The 15,670-nt window shown below is 50.0% G+C and overlaps 1 protein-coding gene across 2 annotated transcripts in view; it reads left to right on the top strand.

Moving 5' to 3' along the window:
• Positions 1-15,670, top strand: part of SLC35F3 (solute carrier family 35 member F3) — a 289,746-nt gene that overhangs the window by 199,533 nt on the left and 74,543 nt on the right. For both annotated transcript variants that reach the window (XM_079900261.1, XM_079900262.1), the window contains one exon: positions 6,777-7,101. In XM_079900261.1, coding sequence (XP_079756387.1) covers positions 6,777-7,101 — 325 coding nt within the window. The remainder of the gene's footprint in view (positions 1-6,776; positions 7,102-15,670) is intronic.

The raw sequence follows: 15,670 nt of genomic DNA, 5'->3' as shown, positions 1-15,670 counted from the left end.
AATTAAAAAATAACTGTCACTTGTCTTTTACGTCCCTGTGCCCTCCTTCTTCTCCCTTACTCAGAGTCAAGTTTAATTATCTGTGGATTCTATCTTTTCCCAGGGACAGGTGCCAGTTAGGAGCACGGCTGAGGTCTCAGCATGTATGAATAGTGGGAACATTTTCTGACCCAAAGTCCGAGAATCCACACAGATGGTCTGGCAACTACAGGTGGACATCATTGGTCGGGATATGTAAAATCAGGATTGCTTTGGGGACACCCAGGGCCCATGGTGGCCTGATACACGAGAGAGCCTTTTCTTCCCTTTCCTCCAAACCACTGCCTGAGAAAAAACAATCACCCGTAAATTCACTGAGCAAGTATTTAATGAGTAGATGAGACAAACAGAACCTGAACTGCATTTTTGGGAGATGAATTACACTTGCAAATGGCCATAAACAAAAGCTTTCTTCCAAGCTCCTGATTTTATAAAAGCTATTTAGTTGGGTGGCTGGGCCCTGAACGGGTATATGCATCAGTGATCAACAAATGGGAAAATTGTTCATCAAGCCCTCTTCCCCTGGGCAATCCAGAAAAATAAAAGGGTGGTGGCTGTATTCCCAGAGCAGCCGTCAACTGTGTTTGTTTGGGTTGGATTTGGAGACACAGAACCATCTATGACGTGGACATTGTAAGCCCCTCCACTCAGGCTGAGCAGGCTCTCCTAGGGAAGGGGGTGTCTGCCTTATGCCCCACAGTAGGTGTCAATAAATGTTTGTGGGCTGAGTGGCCTAAAAATTTAACTAGTCCACCCAAGAGAGACGAAAACATATCCACACAAAGACTTATATATGAGTGTTCATAGCAGCCTTATTCACAGTAGCCAAAAAACTGGAAACTATACCCCTGTCCATCAACTGATGACTGGATAAACAAAATATGGGACTTCCCTGGTGGCGCAGTGGTTAAGAATCTGCCTGCCAATGCAGGGGACACAGGTTCGAGCCCTGGTCAGAGAAGATCCCACATGCCGCGGAGCAACTAAGCCCGTGCGCCACAACTATGGAGCCTGCGCTCTAGAGCCCACGAGCCACAACTACTGAGCCCTCGTGCCACAACTACTGAAGCCCGCACCCCTAGAGCCTGTGCTCTGCCCACTGTGATGAGAACCCCTCGCACCGCAACGAAGAGTAGCCCCCACTCGCCGCAACTAGAGAAAGCCCGTGTGCAGCAATGAAGACCCAATGCAGCCAAAAATAAATAAGTTAAAAACAAAAACAAAATATGGAATATCCTTATAGACTACTGCCCAGACGTAGAAAGAATGAACTCCTGACGCATGCTGTGTATGCCGTGGAGGAACCCCAAATACATTATGCTGAGTGAAAGAAGTCACATGTGAAAGTTTACAAAGTCATATGAAATATACAAAGGAGGGAAATCTGTACACATGGAAAGCAGATTTGTGGTTGGCTGGGGTTGAGGCGGGGGGAATGGGGAGCAACTACAGATGTGCGTGAGGACCCAGTTTGTGGTGATGGAAATGTTCTAAGACTGGATGGTGGGATATAGTTTCACGATTCTGTAGATTTACTGAGGGTCATGAATTGCAATCCTGAAACAAGTGAAGTTTATGGTTATGAAAATTAAGCTTCAAAAAAGCTTTGAGGGGCTTCCCTGGTGGCGCAGTGGCTGAGAGTCCGCCTGCCGATGCAGGGGACATGGGTTTGTGCCCCGGTCTGGGAGGATCCCACATGCCGCGGAGCGGCTGGACCCGTGAGCCATGGCCACTGAGCCTGCGCGTCCGGAGCCTGTGCTCTGCAACGGGAGAGGCCACAACAGTGAGAGGCCCGCGTACGGCAAAAAAAAAAAAAAAAAGCTGTGAAAAATTAACTGTGTAGATCTTACTGATGGAGGTGTCATTGGGAGGTGTCTTCTCCTGGTCTCTACACAATGCTATCTCTCTGCTTTCAGGAGGCTGGGACCAGGCCAGCCAGTGGGTGGTCTTTGAGCCCAGCACTGGGTCCCTCATCCCTAAGACATGACTCTTGCACTTTCTAAGTGCAAAACTTCCTGGACACTTCTTCAGAGAGCGTCACCAAGGGTCTCCCTATTCTCAGGGGACCTCGAAAAAGAAACATTTGTGTTCTGTTGGAGGTTTGCAAGAGCCATTTTATGGGAACTCGAAGTTGAGAGAGTGATTTTTCCAATTGTTCTAGCTTTCTCATTGGAGAAATGGCTTTCACTAAATAAACTTAAAAAGCCCCCAGGTCATCATTTGCTCAGCAGAAAGCAATGGACAGCTCGTGAGAGAGACAGAGGGCTTGCCTGGGTCCCAGAATGAGTGAGTGGCTAAACCAGACCTCCAGCTCACCCATTAGGACCTAGAGTTTCCTTCCGCTGAGCAGACATTGCCTCTAGGTACTGCTTGACCGAAGAGTGCATGTGCTTTATAGATTCCTGGTAGGAGAGAAGTATCAGGTGTGATTCTGCAGGTAGGACTAATACATGGTTTCAGTAAATTGCCTGACTCAGAGCAGAGCTCAGGATGGAAGTTCACGCACAGGTACGGTTATATCTTGGCACGCTGTGGAGTACACATTGTATACTGGAGAACACTCCCCTTATACACACACACACCCCCCCCTTTCTCCAAAATGCTCAGTGGAGGCAGCTCTGGCAATAGAACTGGGGAGAGCCCGCCTGTCCCCCAGCGCTTCCGAGTGAATTAAGTGGCGTAAACTAAGCCTTCAGAGGCAGCAGTGACCGCTTCTGTCAGCACAACCACTGGGCCAGAGAATATAATCTACTTTGCGCTGAGCCCAGAACTCTTGGCTCAAGTGCAAGGTTAAGATGGAAAGTTCAAGATCATAAATAGAGGGGTTGTTAGTGGGGAGGGGATGTTAGTGAGTGAGGGTGACATAAACAGTATTTCCGGTTGTGTGATAAGAGTCAGAGGAGCTGGGACAGGACACAGCGTGAGGCTCACTCAGTACTGAATTCTTCGAGGCACTCTGTACTGCCTCTTTCAGGGGTGATACAAGAGAGATACCAGGCACAGAGGAATCCCTCGACTTGTTAATTTAGGAGGGGAGAGAAAGTAAACCAAAGTTTCTTGCACGGGAAGATATGCGAGGCTTTTGAGAGTGGATATTCCGCCCCCCCCCCCCCGGGGTAATTCCTTCTCTCTGAAATCTGAGCATCAGTTGGACAGCTTGTTGAAAATGACCTTGAGAATGGTAGGGTGGGATGCATTTGTTGCGTTTCAAATCGCGGAGAATAAACGCGTCTGCTAACCAAATTCATTATGTCATTCTATACCTATGCTTCAACTAATTTTATCTGTTTGTTATGGACACTGGGGCATGTACAATGTATATTTACTTCCTAGAGAATGTAAATTCCAAAATCTGAACTTGCTGAAGTCCCTTCCACCAGCCTGGCAACTTCTCCTACTGCGTGTCTGACCAAAGCAAGATTGAGCATCACAGTGGGCCAAGGAAACGGTGGATTTCAGATCTCACCACCTTCCTCACCGCTCCTGGGGCAGACCAGGCGTGTTCCTGACCCTGAACTTTGCTTCTCTTGTTCCTCAGCCTTTCTATACTGCAAGGCCCAGGCCAAGCTTCCGCTTTCTCCGGCCCTTCTTGCTGTGATCACAGCCCACACTGGTTGCGCTGTCTTCAGAATTTGTGTTACAGTCAGATCACTCCATTTGTAGTTGTTCTGTAATTCTTTCATAGATCCATTTTGTCCCTCCCAGATAGACTGTAAGTTCCTGAAGAGCGGGACGTAATCGTGTTTTATATTTATTTATTGACCACCCTGAGTTCTTGGCACACGGCAGATGGAGACTTCATGGCAACTTCCTAGCGGATTGAAACGCTCCTAGGATGCGTCGTACTGTACAGAGCCCTGTGAGATTTATAAAGTCCATGCTCTTATGCATCAGGGTGAATGACTGCTGGCCGAAAATACAGCATGCTCCCAGTTTTGCTGTGTGTGTGTGTGCGCGCGTGTGTGTTTCGTGCAAAGATACAAAAAGACTGGGAAAAGTGCAGCAAAATGTCCAGCGATAGCTCTGGGTACTAAAATTAGTATACAGTGCATTGCTTTTTATTTATTCCGTGCAGTACTTTTCTAAAGATTCTGTAAAGAATATTTTTAGTTTACATGAAGTAGGTCTAGTTTAAAAGAATTCTTAGGCATGAGCGGGTATTGAGATTGATAAGTGATTGTTACTATAGGAGACTCGCTGTGGGGAAACGGAAAGTTTGCAGTGAATTAGGTTTGGATATCTCTGATTCTTTATGGGTCTAGTCCAGTGTTTCCCAAAGTGTGTTCCAAGGGACCCCAGTCCTATCACAGGTGTTACATTTAGATAATATGGGAAGCACACATTCTCCAGCTGCCTTTTGGAAATCCACCACATCCATTAGCCCTGAATACTCCTACAGCAAAGGAACCTGTCTGACTTACCTGGCGTTTCCCAAGCTTTTCTGATTGTGGGATCCTTTTTTTCTTATAATACCTGTTAACCGCGTTACACTTTGGGAAACATCGTTCTATCTTATTTTTAAATAATAGCGCGCAAAACGTCTTTATTTTGTTTGTGTATTATCAGTATTCCCCTGGTCAAATAAGCCAGAGAGCTTACAAAGTTAGAGAATAACTTCTTTTATCCAAATCTGTAGAAGCATTTGAACAGTACAATCTTACATGATTTGGTGATTTTCCTCTTTCATTGTAACAGCAACATAGCATCAGTCTCCGCTTCATCCTTTAAATTTTAAAACCTAAAACTTAATCTGCCATAATGCAAAACTAGATGAAAAAACATGCTGTGAGCCTGAATTGTTTTCAACCTCCTCCAGACTCCCTTCTTAAATGGCCAGTTAGTACCGTGAAACTGCATTGCCTTTCTAGGTGGACTTTTTTTTCATCTCCGTAATTATCTTTTCAGTAGGACTTTCTGATAGTTGATGCTGGCAGTCGAGGAATCTGCCAGCCCACAACACTGCTTGAAAATTATCCCAGTAGTGAAGGGTTGCAGAGGCTCACCCCAAACGTCAGAGAACCAGTGTATAAATTGAAACGTGCATGCTTTTGTCTGAAAATGAATTTGCCATAAGTTGTAGGGATTCCTTGTGAACAAAATCAAGACGTCCTGGTGGGAGGGCATCAAACAAAAGGGGAGGAATCTGCCTTGCTTTTGCCCCCTCTGCTTCTCCCTGCCCTGCAGCCCATGCCAGAAACAGACAACTTGTTGGAAGTTCAGAGGTGGTCAGCCACTTGGTTTTCCAAGGGCTTTCTGACTCAGGTAAATACACACATGGAAAGAAAGAGGAAGAGGGAGATTAAATATTAATAAAGCAGGTAAAGAAGCACAGTACAGATGGGGTCAAGGATTTTGGGTCAGTAAAGACATTATCTCTCCTTGGCCAGCCACGAAGGCTTAGGATGACCTTCGGCTAAAAGAGATACAACCAGGGAATTCCCTGGTGGTCTAGTGGTTGGGACTCAGCGCTTTCACTGCCAAAGGCCGGGTTCGATCCCTGGTCGGGGAACTAAGATCCCACAAGCCACGAGGTGAGGCCAAAAAAAGAAAAGAGATAAAACCAGACCTGTCAATTAATGATAGGATTAGCTAATCCCTATATAATAGGCTACCTTGAATCAGGATTTTTTCCTCGTAGGATTATTATATTTCAGACAGTATGATGTACAAAACTTGGTTTCATGGTATTAGAGCTATTTAAGTTACTGCTAAGTTTAAACAAAATCCATAGGGTACATTTGACGCCATTATGTTTTGTACCCCTATACTGTGTGCCCTCATTCAGCTAAGTGCCTGGCTGAACATATAAAAGGCAAGTAGGCTGTCGCCTGGAAATTCACATCCATCCACGGTCACATCTGATACAAGTTACAGCTCTGTTTAAATTTCCAGAGGACTGACCTGCACACAATCATGAATGAAAACCAAACAGTGGAAAATAACGCCTTTTCCACCCTTCTCATGGTCTGTGGGAACAGTGCTGCTGCACAGCCGTGCTCTGGCCTGTAGCCTGGTTTCCAGGAGTCACACAATTCTCAGATGGAGCGTCTGAGGCCTTGCACAGCACCAGCTGCCAGAGGCTGTGGTTTTTAAGTAACACTTCAAAGTGGGACTGACGGCCATCAGCTGGAAGTCAGTAAGAGCAAATAGAGAAATAAGAGAGACAGATCTTTTTTGGCTCTCCGTGCAAAAGAAGATGAGACTCTTGGCATCCCTGCCCTTAAGTAACAGGTGGGGAGGAGCTTCTCTCAATGTCCTGGGAGCTCTTAGAGGTCAAGACCTATGACCTCCTCAGGGGGGGAACCTGCAGCCCCTAGCACTGCCCAGGCCGGGTAGCACATCACTCCGTGTGAGCTGACACTTGGTGAACTATTTGAGCCACTCCGTGGGTTCTGGAGAAATGCTTCCACTTCTCCAGATGGGCCCAGAGAGCACCTCTCGAAGTAAAGATTCTGACGCCAGGGTTCCTGAGATTCTCCATTGCCAACAGGCTGGGGATGGTCCTGATGCTGCCAGCCCATGCACCATCTTTTGAGGGTCAAGATTCTAGAGGAGAAGGAAACCACTGAAAATGTCTTTAAGTTTTGTTTCAGGAAGCTGCGTCCACGCCCCTATCCCCATCTCCACTTCCCTCCCCCGGGTGGCTGGCCATGACAATGACAGTTGGTTGCTCTCTTGCTCCTGGCCACGGTGGACGTGTGGAGGCCCCGGTTAACCGTGCCCCTCTCTTCCCCCAGGGGAGGAGCGCCCCCGGGACCCCCCGGGCCCGGTAGAGGCCCAGGCGCCGGTGGGGACCGACACGGGCGGGAGACCGAGCCCTCGCTGCTGGAGATGTTCCCAGGCGCAGCTCAAGAAGATCTTCTGGGGCGTGGCAGTGGTGCTGTGCGTGTGTTCCTCCTGGGCCGGTGCCACCCAGCTCGCCAAGCTGACCTTCAGGAAGTTCGATGCTCCCTTCACCCTGACGTGGTTTGCCACCAACTGGAACTTTTTATTCTTCCCGTTGTACTACGCGGGCCACGTCTGCAAGTCGGCAGAGAAACAGTCGGTGAAGCAGAGATACAGGTAGGTGGCTCCGGGATGCCAGGATGCCGGCCCGGCGCTGGGCTGCTGTCCCGATCGCTGATGCTACCGGGCTGCCCTAGTGGCGGTCACTGGGAGGGGCCAGTGGGCACCGTGGTGAGAAGTCACCGTGTCACCTGCTATCTTAGTGAGGTTGCAGGCTCGGCATCCTCTCCCCTCAGAGTGGTAACACCTCTCCTCTGCCTCGAGCCCCTCAACGCTAGGAACTGCTTTATAGTAGACAGGAGAAGGCAGCATCTTCCGGAGGTGTGCTGTGGTAGGTGCCCAGAAAGGGTAGAAATGGGAAAACCCTGTAGCTCTTTTATCCCTCCTCAGACTGGGCTGGGGACAGGTCCATGGAGCCAGGGGACCCGGCTGCTTCCTGTAACTTACCTTCCCACGTGGCGATGTTCGTGGTGAAGATTTCTCCTCTCCTCTCCAACCCAAGCCTTTTCCTCCTTTGGTTATGTGGTTGCATGGGTCTGAACGTCTGGCAGACCCATGGGGTCGTCAAAGTCAAGGTACTCTTTGAGCTCTGTTGACTGTATTTTCTCGTTGATATGCGATGTTCGTGGTGAAGATTTCTCCTCTCCTCTCCAACCCAAGCCTTTTCCTCCTTTGGTTATGTGGTTGCATGGGTCTGAACATCTGGCAGACCCATGGGGTCGTCAAAGTCAAGGTACTCTTTGAGCTCTGTTGACTGTATTTTCTCGTTGATATGCGATGTTCGTGGTGAAGATTTCTCCTCTCCTCTCCAACCCAAGCCTTTTCCTCCTTTGGTTATGTGGTTGCATGGGTCTGAACATCTGGCAGACCCATGGGGTCGTCAAAGTCAAGGTACTCTTTGAGCTCTGTTGACTGTATTTTCTCGTTGATATGATCTCACGGTATTTCCTCATTGATATGACCTCCCTTTAAAAGAGGACAGAAACCCTGACACCAGCCCTCTGCCACAACGTACAGCAGGGCTCCCCCAGCCTCCTTGGGGGTCGGATGGTCAGTGTTGGCCTCAGGGTCCCATCTGTGCCAGTCCCTGGATCTCATGGTCACCCAAAGCTGAGGTCTTCTGTGGCTACGTCAAGGACCCACTGTTGGCCCAAATCAGATCTACTCAGAAAAAAAAAACCCCAGGGGAAGCATGCTGGCCAAGGTGCCAGATAGGCCCTGGGAATGTATCTTTCGTCAGCCCCAGAGGTGGGAACAAATTTGAAAGCTGAGGGCTGTATTACTCTTTCAGTACTGCCTTCTTCCCCACTTCACCGCCACCCCACCAAGCACCCCCCGCATACAATCACCACATCCCATTTACCATCTGCTTCAGACTTCAGCCGCATTCTGAAAAGTTACCCTTAGAAGTTGCAAGCTAGCTAAAAACGTCATTGGGTCCAAGGAGCAAGGAGGTTTGGGAATGGAGGTTACACTCCGATCAGAATTTTTTCTGAGATTCTACTGTTTTGTCGCTGTAAAGTTAGACTTGGAGCTGTAGTGTTCAGAGGGAATTTGGACCGGCTCCTTTAAAAGTTGTAAGTCAGAGCGCTCATGCTTGAAGAAGAGGCACTGCTGGAGCTCAGATTGAGTCACAAGACCGGCGTCACAGGTCCCCGTGCTGGAAGGGACTCAGAGGGGATTCTCAAAGCAAAGCACGTGGCAGCCTGGAGCCTGGAACCGTTGCCCAGGCCTGGGGCATTGCCAGCGTTGACTTAAACCAGTGGCTTCATGGACCAGCCAGAAATTGCTCAAGAGACACTTGCTGTACCTCTTCTGAGCAGCAGCGGAAAGCAGGCTGAAACAAATCGGTTTAGGAACGTAGACAGGGCCCCAGATTGTCCCAAAGGCAAGGGAGAAATAACGGCCTGCTTTTAGTCCCAGAGAAAAGCAAGTATTCAGTAAATGATGTATCTAACAGTAGAGGAGCCCTGAGTGTATTCAGTTTGTAATTAGGAGTCTGCCTTTCTTGAAACAGAGTAGAATATTTTGCTGCTGCCTCTCATAAAGTGAGCTCATGTGCCCTTTCTTGATGGAGAATTACTGGAGGGAAGATGAAATGGTCTTTCGCTGCTCCCTTCAAACATGGCAGCTCAAAGAGGGCCTCCCCTGAGGAGCAGGACCCTCTACTCCCCTAAAGATGTATCCTCAATGTGACACTTACCTTGGGACAAGACTAGCATTGCTGGCCACTTAGGGCAGGCCTGGCACCATTAACCAATTGTGCTGAAAACAACGCGGAAGGAAGGAAGCTCTTTTAGCAACGAAGTTGGGTAGAAGGTCAAGGGAGGAAAAAATGAAAGGTCATTGAAGCAGATTAAACATAGAAAGACATCACACCTTGACTGCCTTGATTTCCTTGATAAGGAAGCTTATTGTCTTCCTGTAAAAAGTATCTGGGAAGAATCATGAGAGGAGGATGGTGACTGGTGTGTCAACTGGAGAACAGTGGGGGGCAGGGGGCAAAAGCATCACTTGATTAGAGAAGCCAGTTCAAACCTTGCCCAATTTCTGTAATAAAGCTTAGCTCACCACTTAAAAAAATCTTCGATTGTAAACTGTATTCTCCCTGTGGCTAAACAGAGCTGCTAATTTAGCAACCAATTTTTGGGTATGTCGGTTAAGCCATGCACACCACTGGAGGAGTGAAGGGGCATTCTTTCTCAAAAAAAGGAGAGAAAAATGTGTCACTGTGTCACAGCTCAAACTGGGAGTTCTTTTTTTTGGGGGCTGGGTTTTTTTTTTAAATTGAAGTATAGTCGATGTACAGTATTATGTAAGTTGCAGGTGTGCAATATAGTGATCCACCACTTTTAAAGGTTATGCTCCATTTATAGTTATTGTAAAATATTGGCTATTTTCCCTGTATCGTACCATATAGCCTTGTAGCTTGTTTTATACCTAGTAGTGAAGCCGAATCAGGCGTCTGTACCCCAACACCGAACTGAATCTCAGAGACAGAATTTTGGGTGAAGTAGAAAAGAAGAGCTTTATTGCTTTGCCAGGCAAAGGGGGACACAGCGGGCTAATGCCCTCAAAACTGTGTGTCCTGACCTGGAGGGAGTAGTGAGGAGTTTTATAGCAGTGGTTCAAAGAGGGTGTGATCAGCTCGTGGACCTTCTTCTGATTGGTTGGTGGCGAGGTAAGCGGGAGTCTGCATCATCAACCTTCTGGTTGCAACCAGTCTGGGGTCTACCTGCTTGTGGGCAGCAAACAGTTAACTTCTTCCACCCGGTGAGGGTTTCAGTGTCTGCAAAACAGCTCAAAGATACTGTTCTGTGTATCCCTTGAGGGGGAACCCGGACCCTGCCCCAAGGCTGCACTATTGTTTCTTGACTGTTTCTCTCTTGTCTGTGTATCCCCTCCCTTCCCTAATTTGCAAGGTGTGAACCTGCCCCCTGGAACTCAGGGAAGGTCTTGGAGGCTGAATGAAGCCTATTTCCTGTAATCAACAAATGGGGGACACAGAAAGGCTTTTGTGCCCAGGAGCCCCACAGGGTCCTGCTTGGTATCAGTAATTTGTACCTTTTCATCCCCTACCGAATTGCGAGTTCTTTAAACAGACTTTAGGAATCCCAGAAGTCAAGGCAAACTGAAATCACATCTTCCATGTTTGTGCTTGTATCAGAGTGAATGGAGAAGATGGAGAGTCAACTGAGGAGATGTGTCTTTGGGTGAAAGTGTTGCAGCAGGGAGCTGGGGAGAAAAGGGAAAAGGTAGAGACTGTTTTCAGAGAGGGAAGCTGGCCCAATAAGCCAGCTTTTCTTGTGGTTTTCAAGAAGCAATCAGGTAGAAGTTTCTTTTCTCTGAGCCCTCCCCGCCGAGGCTACCTCCCCAACGTGAAGCTAGAAGGGTCACCCCAAAGCACAGGGAGGAAAGCATGTGGTGCCTCACACAGGGCTCCTCAAACCCTAGGCATCTCCGAGATCTTGTTGAAGAGCCGACGATGACTCCGTAGGTCTGTGTGGACCCGAGGCTCTGATTTCCTAAGGAGATTCCAGGAGATGCTAATGGTGCTGACCACGGGCTGGGCTTGGACTGTAAAGGCCCTGGAGTTGTTGAGTCTCCGCTGCACGGTGTTTAAAAGGTTGCTGATCTGCCCAAGCAGGTAGGAAGCAGGACTCACCGTACCACGAGTGACTGGCTTCAGGCCCCAGGGCTGTTTTGAGTCCTACTCCGCTGCCACTTGCAAGGGAGGGGAGGCTCCATGGGCAAGTCTTTTAAGCTCCGGGAGCCTCAGATGCTCATTTGTAAACGGAGGGTGATGACACACGCACTGCCCAGCACAAAAGGTTGTCGTGTGATCATATGAGACCCCGTACGTGCACTGTGAAATGCCATAAAAATGCCAGAAACCCTATTGTGATATTCTCCACGGGGTGCGAGGCAGCCGCTGGTCAGTTCATCGGCCGCCTCGTGGTGGCCTGTTTACACTGCAGGGGTGGGTCTTACAGGGAGTGGCCAACCCCTGCAGGGTCATGCAGGTGTTACACCTTGCAGAAATCAGCTTGCAGGTCTGCTGGCTGCACAGGGCATTCTGGAATGATCGGGGTGATGATGGGGCACTATTGTCAGGAATGAGAGTGTGCATTGAAAACCTCTCCAGCCCAGCTGTCCTGGGTTTTCAGCCTCAAGCCTGTGGTCTCCCCAGTGACACCACCCCAGACCTCCGTGAGTAAAGTGAGCTCTGCTCTTTCCTCAGACCATCAACACCCCTCCCTCACCTTCCCTGTTTCTCACTGACAGCCAGTCTCAGGGATGCCCTGAGGAAGCAGTAGTGTCCAGGACCCAAGGAGGGCTCTGGCCACAGAGATGCGTGTGGGCACTGCAGAAACTGTAGGCGTGACTTGAGAGGGGGTTCAGCTCCCAGGAGTCTGTGCAAAGCCAGGCGCCAGAGGGAGGCACACGGGGGAGGCCGTGTCAGGTTCATGGCCCTGGGGAGACTGTCAAGGGCAGGTGTGATGACACACAGCCTCCCAGCCCCCCTGACCCTGGGACAGGAGGACAGCGTCTCGGATCCCAGGGCTGCCACGGCCAGCAGGAATCAGCCAGAGCAGATGTGGAGCACTTGCCGGCTCGTCAGAAGGCCTTCCAGGAACTTCTCCCAGTACTGACCTCTTTTCATGAGCAAACACTAGAAGCTTCTGCTCTCCTGCGGCTGCCAGAGAAGTGAACGAATGATACAGTGGTGACAGATGTTTCCCTCGGTCTTTTGTAGTTCCAGGCTTCTGGAAGCTAGCCAGTTGATTCCGTTTCAGAAACGCCCGCAGACGTTCTGAGCCAAGAAGGGGCAGTTTTGATGCCACTCGTTTGTCTTCAATCCCCCGAGGGCCGGCTGTGCGTTCGTAGTGGCACAGACTTACGCGGGCTCCATGAGGGGTCTCTCTGCTGAAACTTCCAGAGTCTCAGGAGCAGAGCAGAGCGGTCACCATCTGGAGCTCACTCCTTCTGGAAGTGGTTATCGCACCTCTTCTCAGGGATAGAAGCATAGCTGGTCCTTGTCTTCAAGGAGCCCGCAGCCCGGTAAGGGAGTCAGATAGCCAGGCAAGGTGAGGGTGTGTGCAGGGGGCCCAAGGGAGAGGCCCAGGTGCGCGGCTCCTGGGACAGGCGGAAAGCGTTCTTAGAGGAAATGACCGAGGAGCAGTCTCTTGGAAGACAAGCAGATGGTCCTGTAGGCGCTGAGTCCCAGGCAGGCAGAGTAGCGTGGGAATGGCACAGAGACTGAGAGAGCACGGCCCATGGGAAGCTCTGATGGGGGGTGGAAAGCAGGTGGAGAGCCGCAGAGGAGCGGAAGGGCAGGTGGCAGCAGACCCCCTGACTCCTACACGCATATGCAGAGAAGGTTGGCTTCTGGTGCGAATGTGGGCAGGCGGTGGGAGTGGGGGGCAGAGAAGCCATCAGACTGGACCTTCAGCAGTGCCACCATCCCTCTGTTAAGGACGGAACGGAGGGCACACGGGGGCCGGGCCCGTAGAACAGGCGTGGGCTTGATGTCCGTGTGTCGGGGTGTCGACTGAAAACAATGCACAATCTAAAAGTTGAGAGTTATGTTTTATTCAGTGGACGTTCTGAGGGCTTAAGCCCGGGACACAGCCTCTCAGATCGCTCTGAGGGACTGTTCCGAAGAGGTAAGGGGGGAGCCAGGATATACAGGAGTTTTTGCAACAAAGACCAGGTAGTCGGAACATCAGAAGATTACTGTTCATTAAAGAAAACCAGATATCTCAAAGTTAAGGAATTCAGCGCTTTTCTATGCATGGGAAGATGCAAGAGTCTGCGCTCACAGAAATCAGCCCTTCGATATGCACCTCAGCTATCTGGGGCCAGCGTCCTGTGCTTCCCCATCCTGAGTCCTCTCAGGGCATAGGGTTGGGGGTGGCTGCAGCGGCTGAGGGCTTGGTGGTGGGCGTCCTGCTTCCGTCCTGAGTTCCCTCCGGGCGCGCCGTCAGGGCGGCTGTGATGTGATGGCTCGGTGGCTGCCACATCCTTTGTCTACTGGTATGGCAGGTGGCACTTTTCATCCGCGGGGGCATGTGGGCACGTGTGAGTGACACAGATGTTGTTCCCGACCTTAGGAGCTCACATCCAAGTGGGAGAGAGACCCGTATGAAAAACAGGATGGGGTGTAATGGCAGGCAACAGTGGGGCAGGCTGGCTGGGCTGCAGCTTGGATTCGAGGACAGGGCCACGTGGAGTGCGGGACTAAACGGTCAGAGGCCGGGGTGGGGGGCCCTGTGGGTGCTGGCTTAAGGGGATGGGCTTTATTCCCCAGGCAGTGGGAGCCTCTGAATGTTGTTGAATCCAGGACTGATATAATCAGAGCTGCTTTCAAAAGCAGGAGAGTGCTAATCACATAACTGGTTACAGAACATGTGCCCGTTTCACGTCAGAGGTAGAATGACTCAGTATTTTGGGGTTTTGTTTGTTTCTTTGTTTTGGGTGTAGACCTTGAAGTATTACGAGGCTAGGTCTCTTGCTTTGAATTGTCAGCTACTTCTTCAGTTGAAAGCAAACTCCTGTGTTGGTGACAAGCATTTCAGTGGTTATTTTCTCACTCAACTCAAGCATTCTGGAAATTGGCGAGGGAAATCTCCTTTCTGGGAAACACCAGTACATGTTTTTCAGGCCCGATGTGAGTATGAACGCGTGGCCGAGGCCGCCGTAAATAGCGATGCCCCAGCACACCCTGCCCTCCTGGCACTGCCGGGCCTCCTAGCTGATGCGCGCTGATGGGACCTCTTGCTTGCTTTTTCTTCCCTGAGCCCTGGACGTGCTCTGGCCCGTTGCTGCCATCAACAGTTGTTCTGCAGAGGGTGAGGGCGCTCTGTAAACAAGTCCACAGGGACCCTCCATTCTAAGAAGACAGAGATAGCCCTTCACTCCTTCCACAGAATCTGCCAAGGGTTTTCTGTATGTCAGGCATTGTTTTCTTTTTTAATTATTTTTTAAATAAATAAATTTATTTATTTATGGCTGTGTTGGGTCTTCGCTGCTGCACGTGGGCTTTCTCTAGTTGCAGCGAACGGGGGCTACTCTTCGTTGCGGTGCGCGGGCTTCTCATTGCAGTGGCTTCTCTTGTTGCGGAGCACGGGCTCTAGGCACGTGGGCTTCAGTAGTTGTGGCGCAGGGGCTTAGTTGCTCTGCAGCATGTGACCAAGGCTCGAACCCCTGTCCCCTGCATTGGCAGGTGGATTCTTAACCACTGTGCCACCAGGGAAGTCCCTCAGGCACTGTTTTAGGTGCTAGGGAAACAGCAGTGACCCAAGCAAATGAAAATTCCCGCCTTCATGGAGCTTACCTTTTAGTGGGGAGACAAACAGCAAACAACTAGAATACAGTAGGTCAGAGGGTGCCGAGCGCTGTGAAGGAAGATGGGGCAGGGCTGGAGTGGAGATGCTGGGCAGAGAAACATGGATGTCAGGCTGGGGGCCTGTCTGTCTGTCCTTCTGAAGGCGCTTGTGGTTATACCAGCATCTCCTCACCCCGTCCACACCCAAAAGCCTGGGTTAGCCCCCGTTACTCACTCATTCATTCATTCTCTATTCGTTGCTACAGTAATGTACACTCATGACTGTCAACTCTGAACATGCGCCACAGGACCCTGCCCTTGAGATGTCCAGAGCCCAAGGGTTAAGCCCCACTTAGAGCACAGGATACAGGAGTCCCGTGGCAAGGAGGTCTCACCAGTATGGCCTCCATGGGGTCCAAGAGCCCTGTGTGGCCACCAGCTTCAGGCCCAGGGACGGAGGCGTTTCCTGGGCTCAGCCATCTCTTTGCCTTTTCCCTTCCTCCTGACTCGTAGCCTTCTTGTTTCCTGTCTTATTTCCAAGAATCAGCCGCCCGAGGAGCACAAGCTGCATCCGGAGCCCTTGCAGTTGATGTTGTTGTTTGTTTTTGTAACTGGTTTAAAAGAAATGGGCAAAATATCGGGGAACTGCAGCTGTTCACTGGGCCCGTGTTTTCTGTTTGCTGGTAAATAATGGTAATTATGCATAAACATCTTCAACGGGAACGGGGAGAAAGGGATAAATTGGGAGGTTGGAATTAACAGATACAAACTACTGTATAAAAAATAGGTAACTAACAA

The sequence above is a fragment of the Stenella coeruleoalba genome (genome assembly GCF_951394435.1).
Source record: "Stenella coeruleoalba genome assembly, chromosome: 16".
In the NCBI taxonomy this organism is placed as follows: Eukaryota; Metazoa; Chordata; class Mammalia; order Artiodactyla; family Delphinidae; genus Stenella; species Stenella coeruleoalba.
This window is presented reverse-complemented; position numbering and strand designations above follow the sequence as displayed.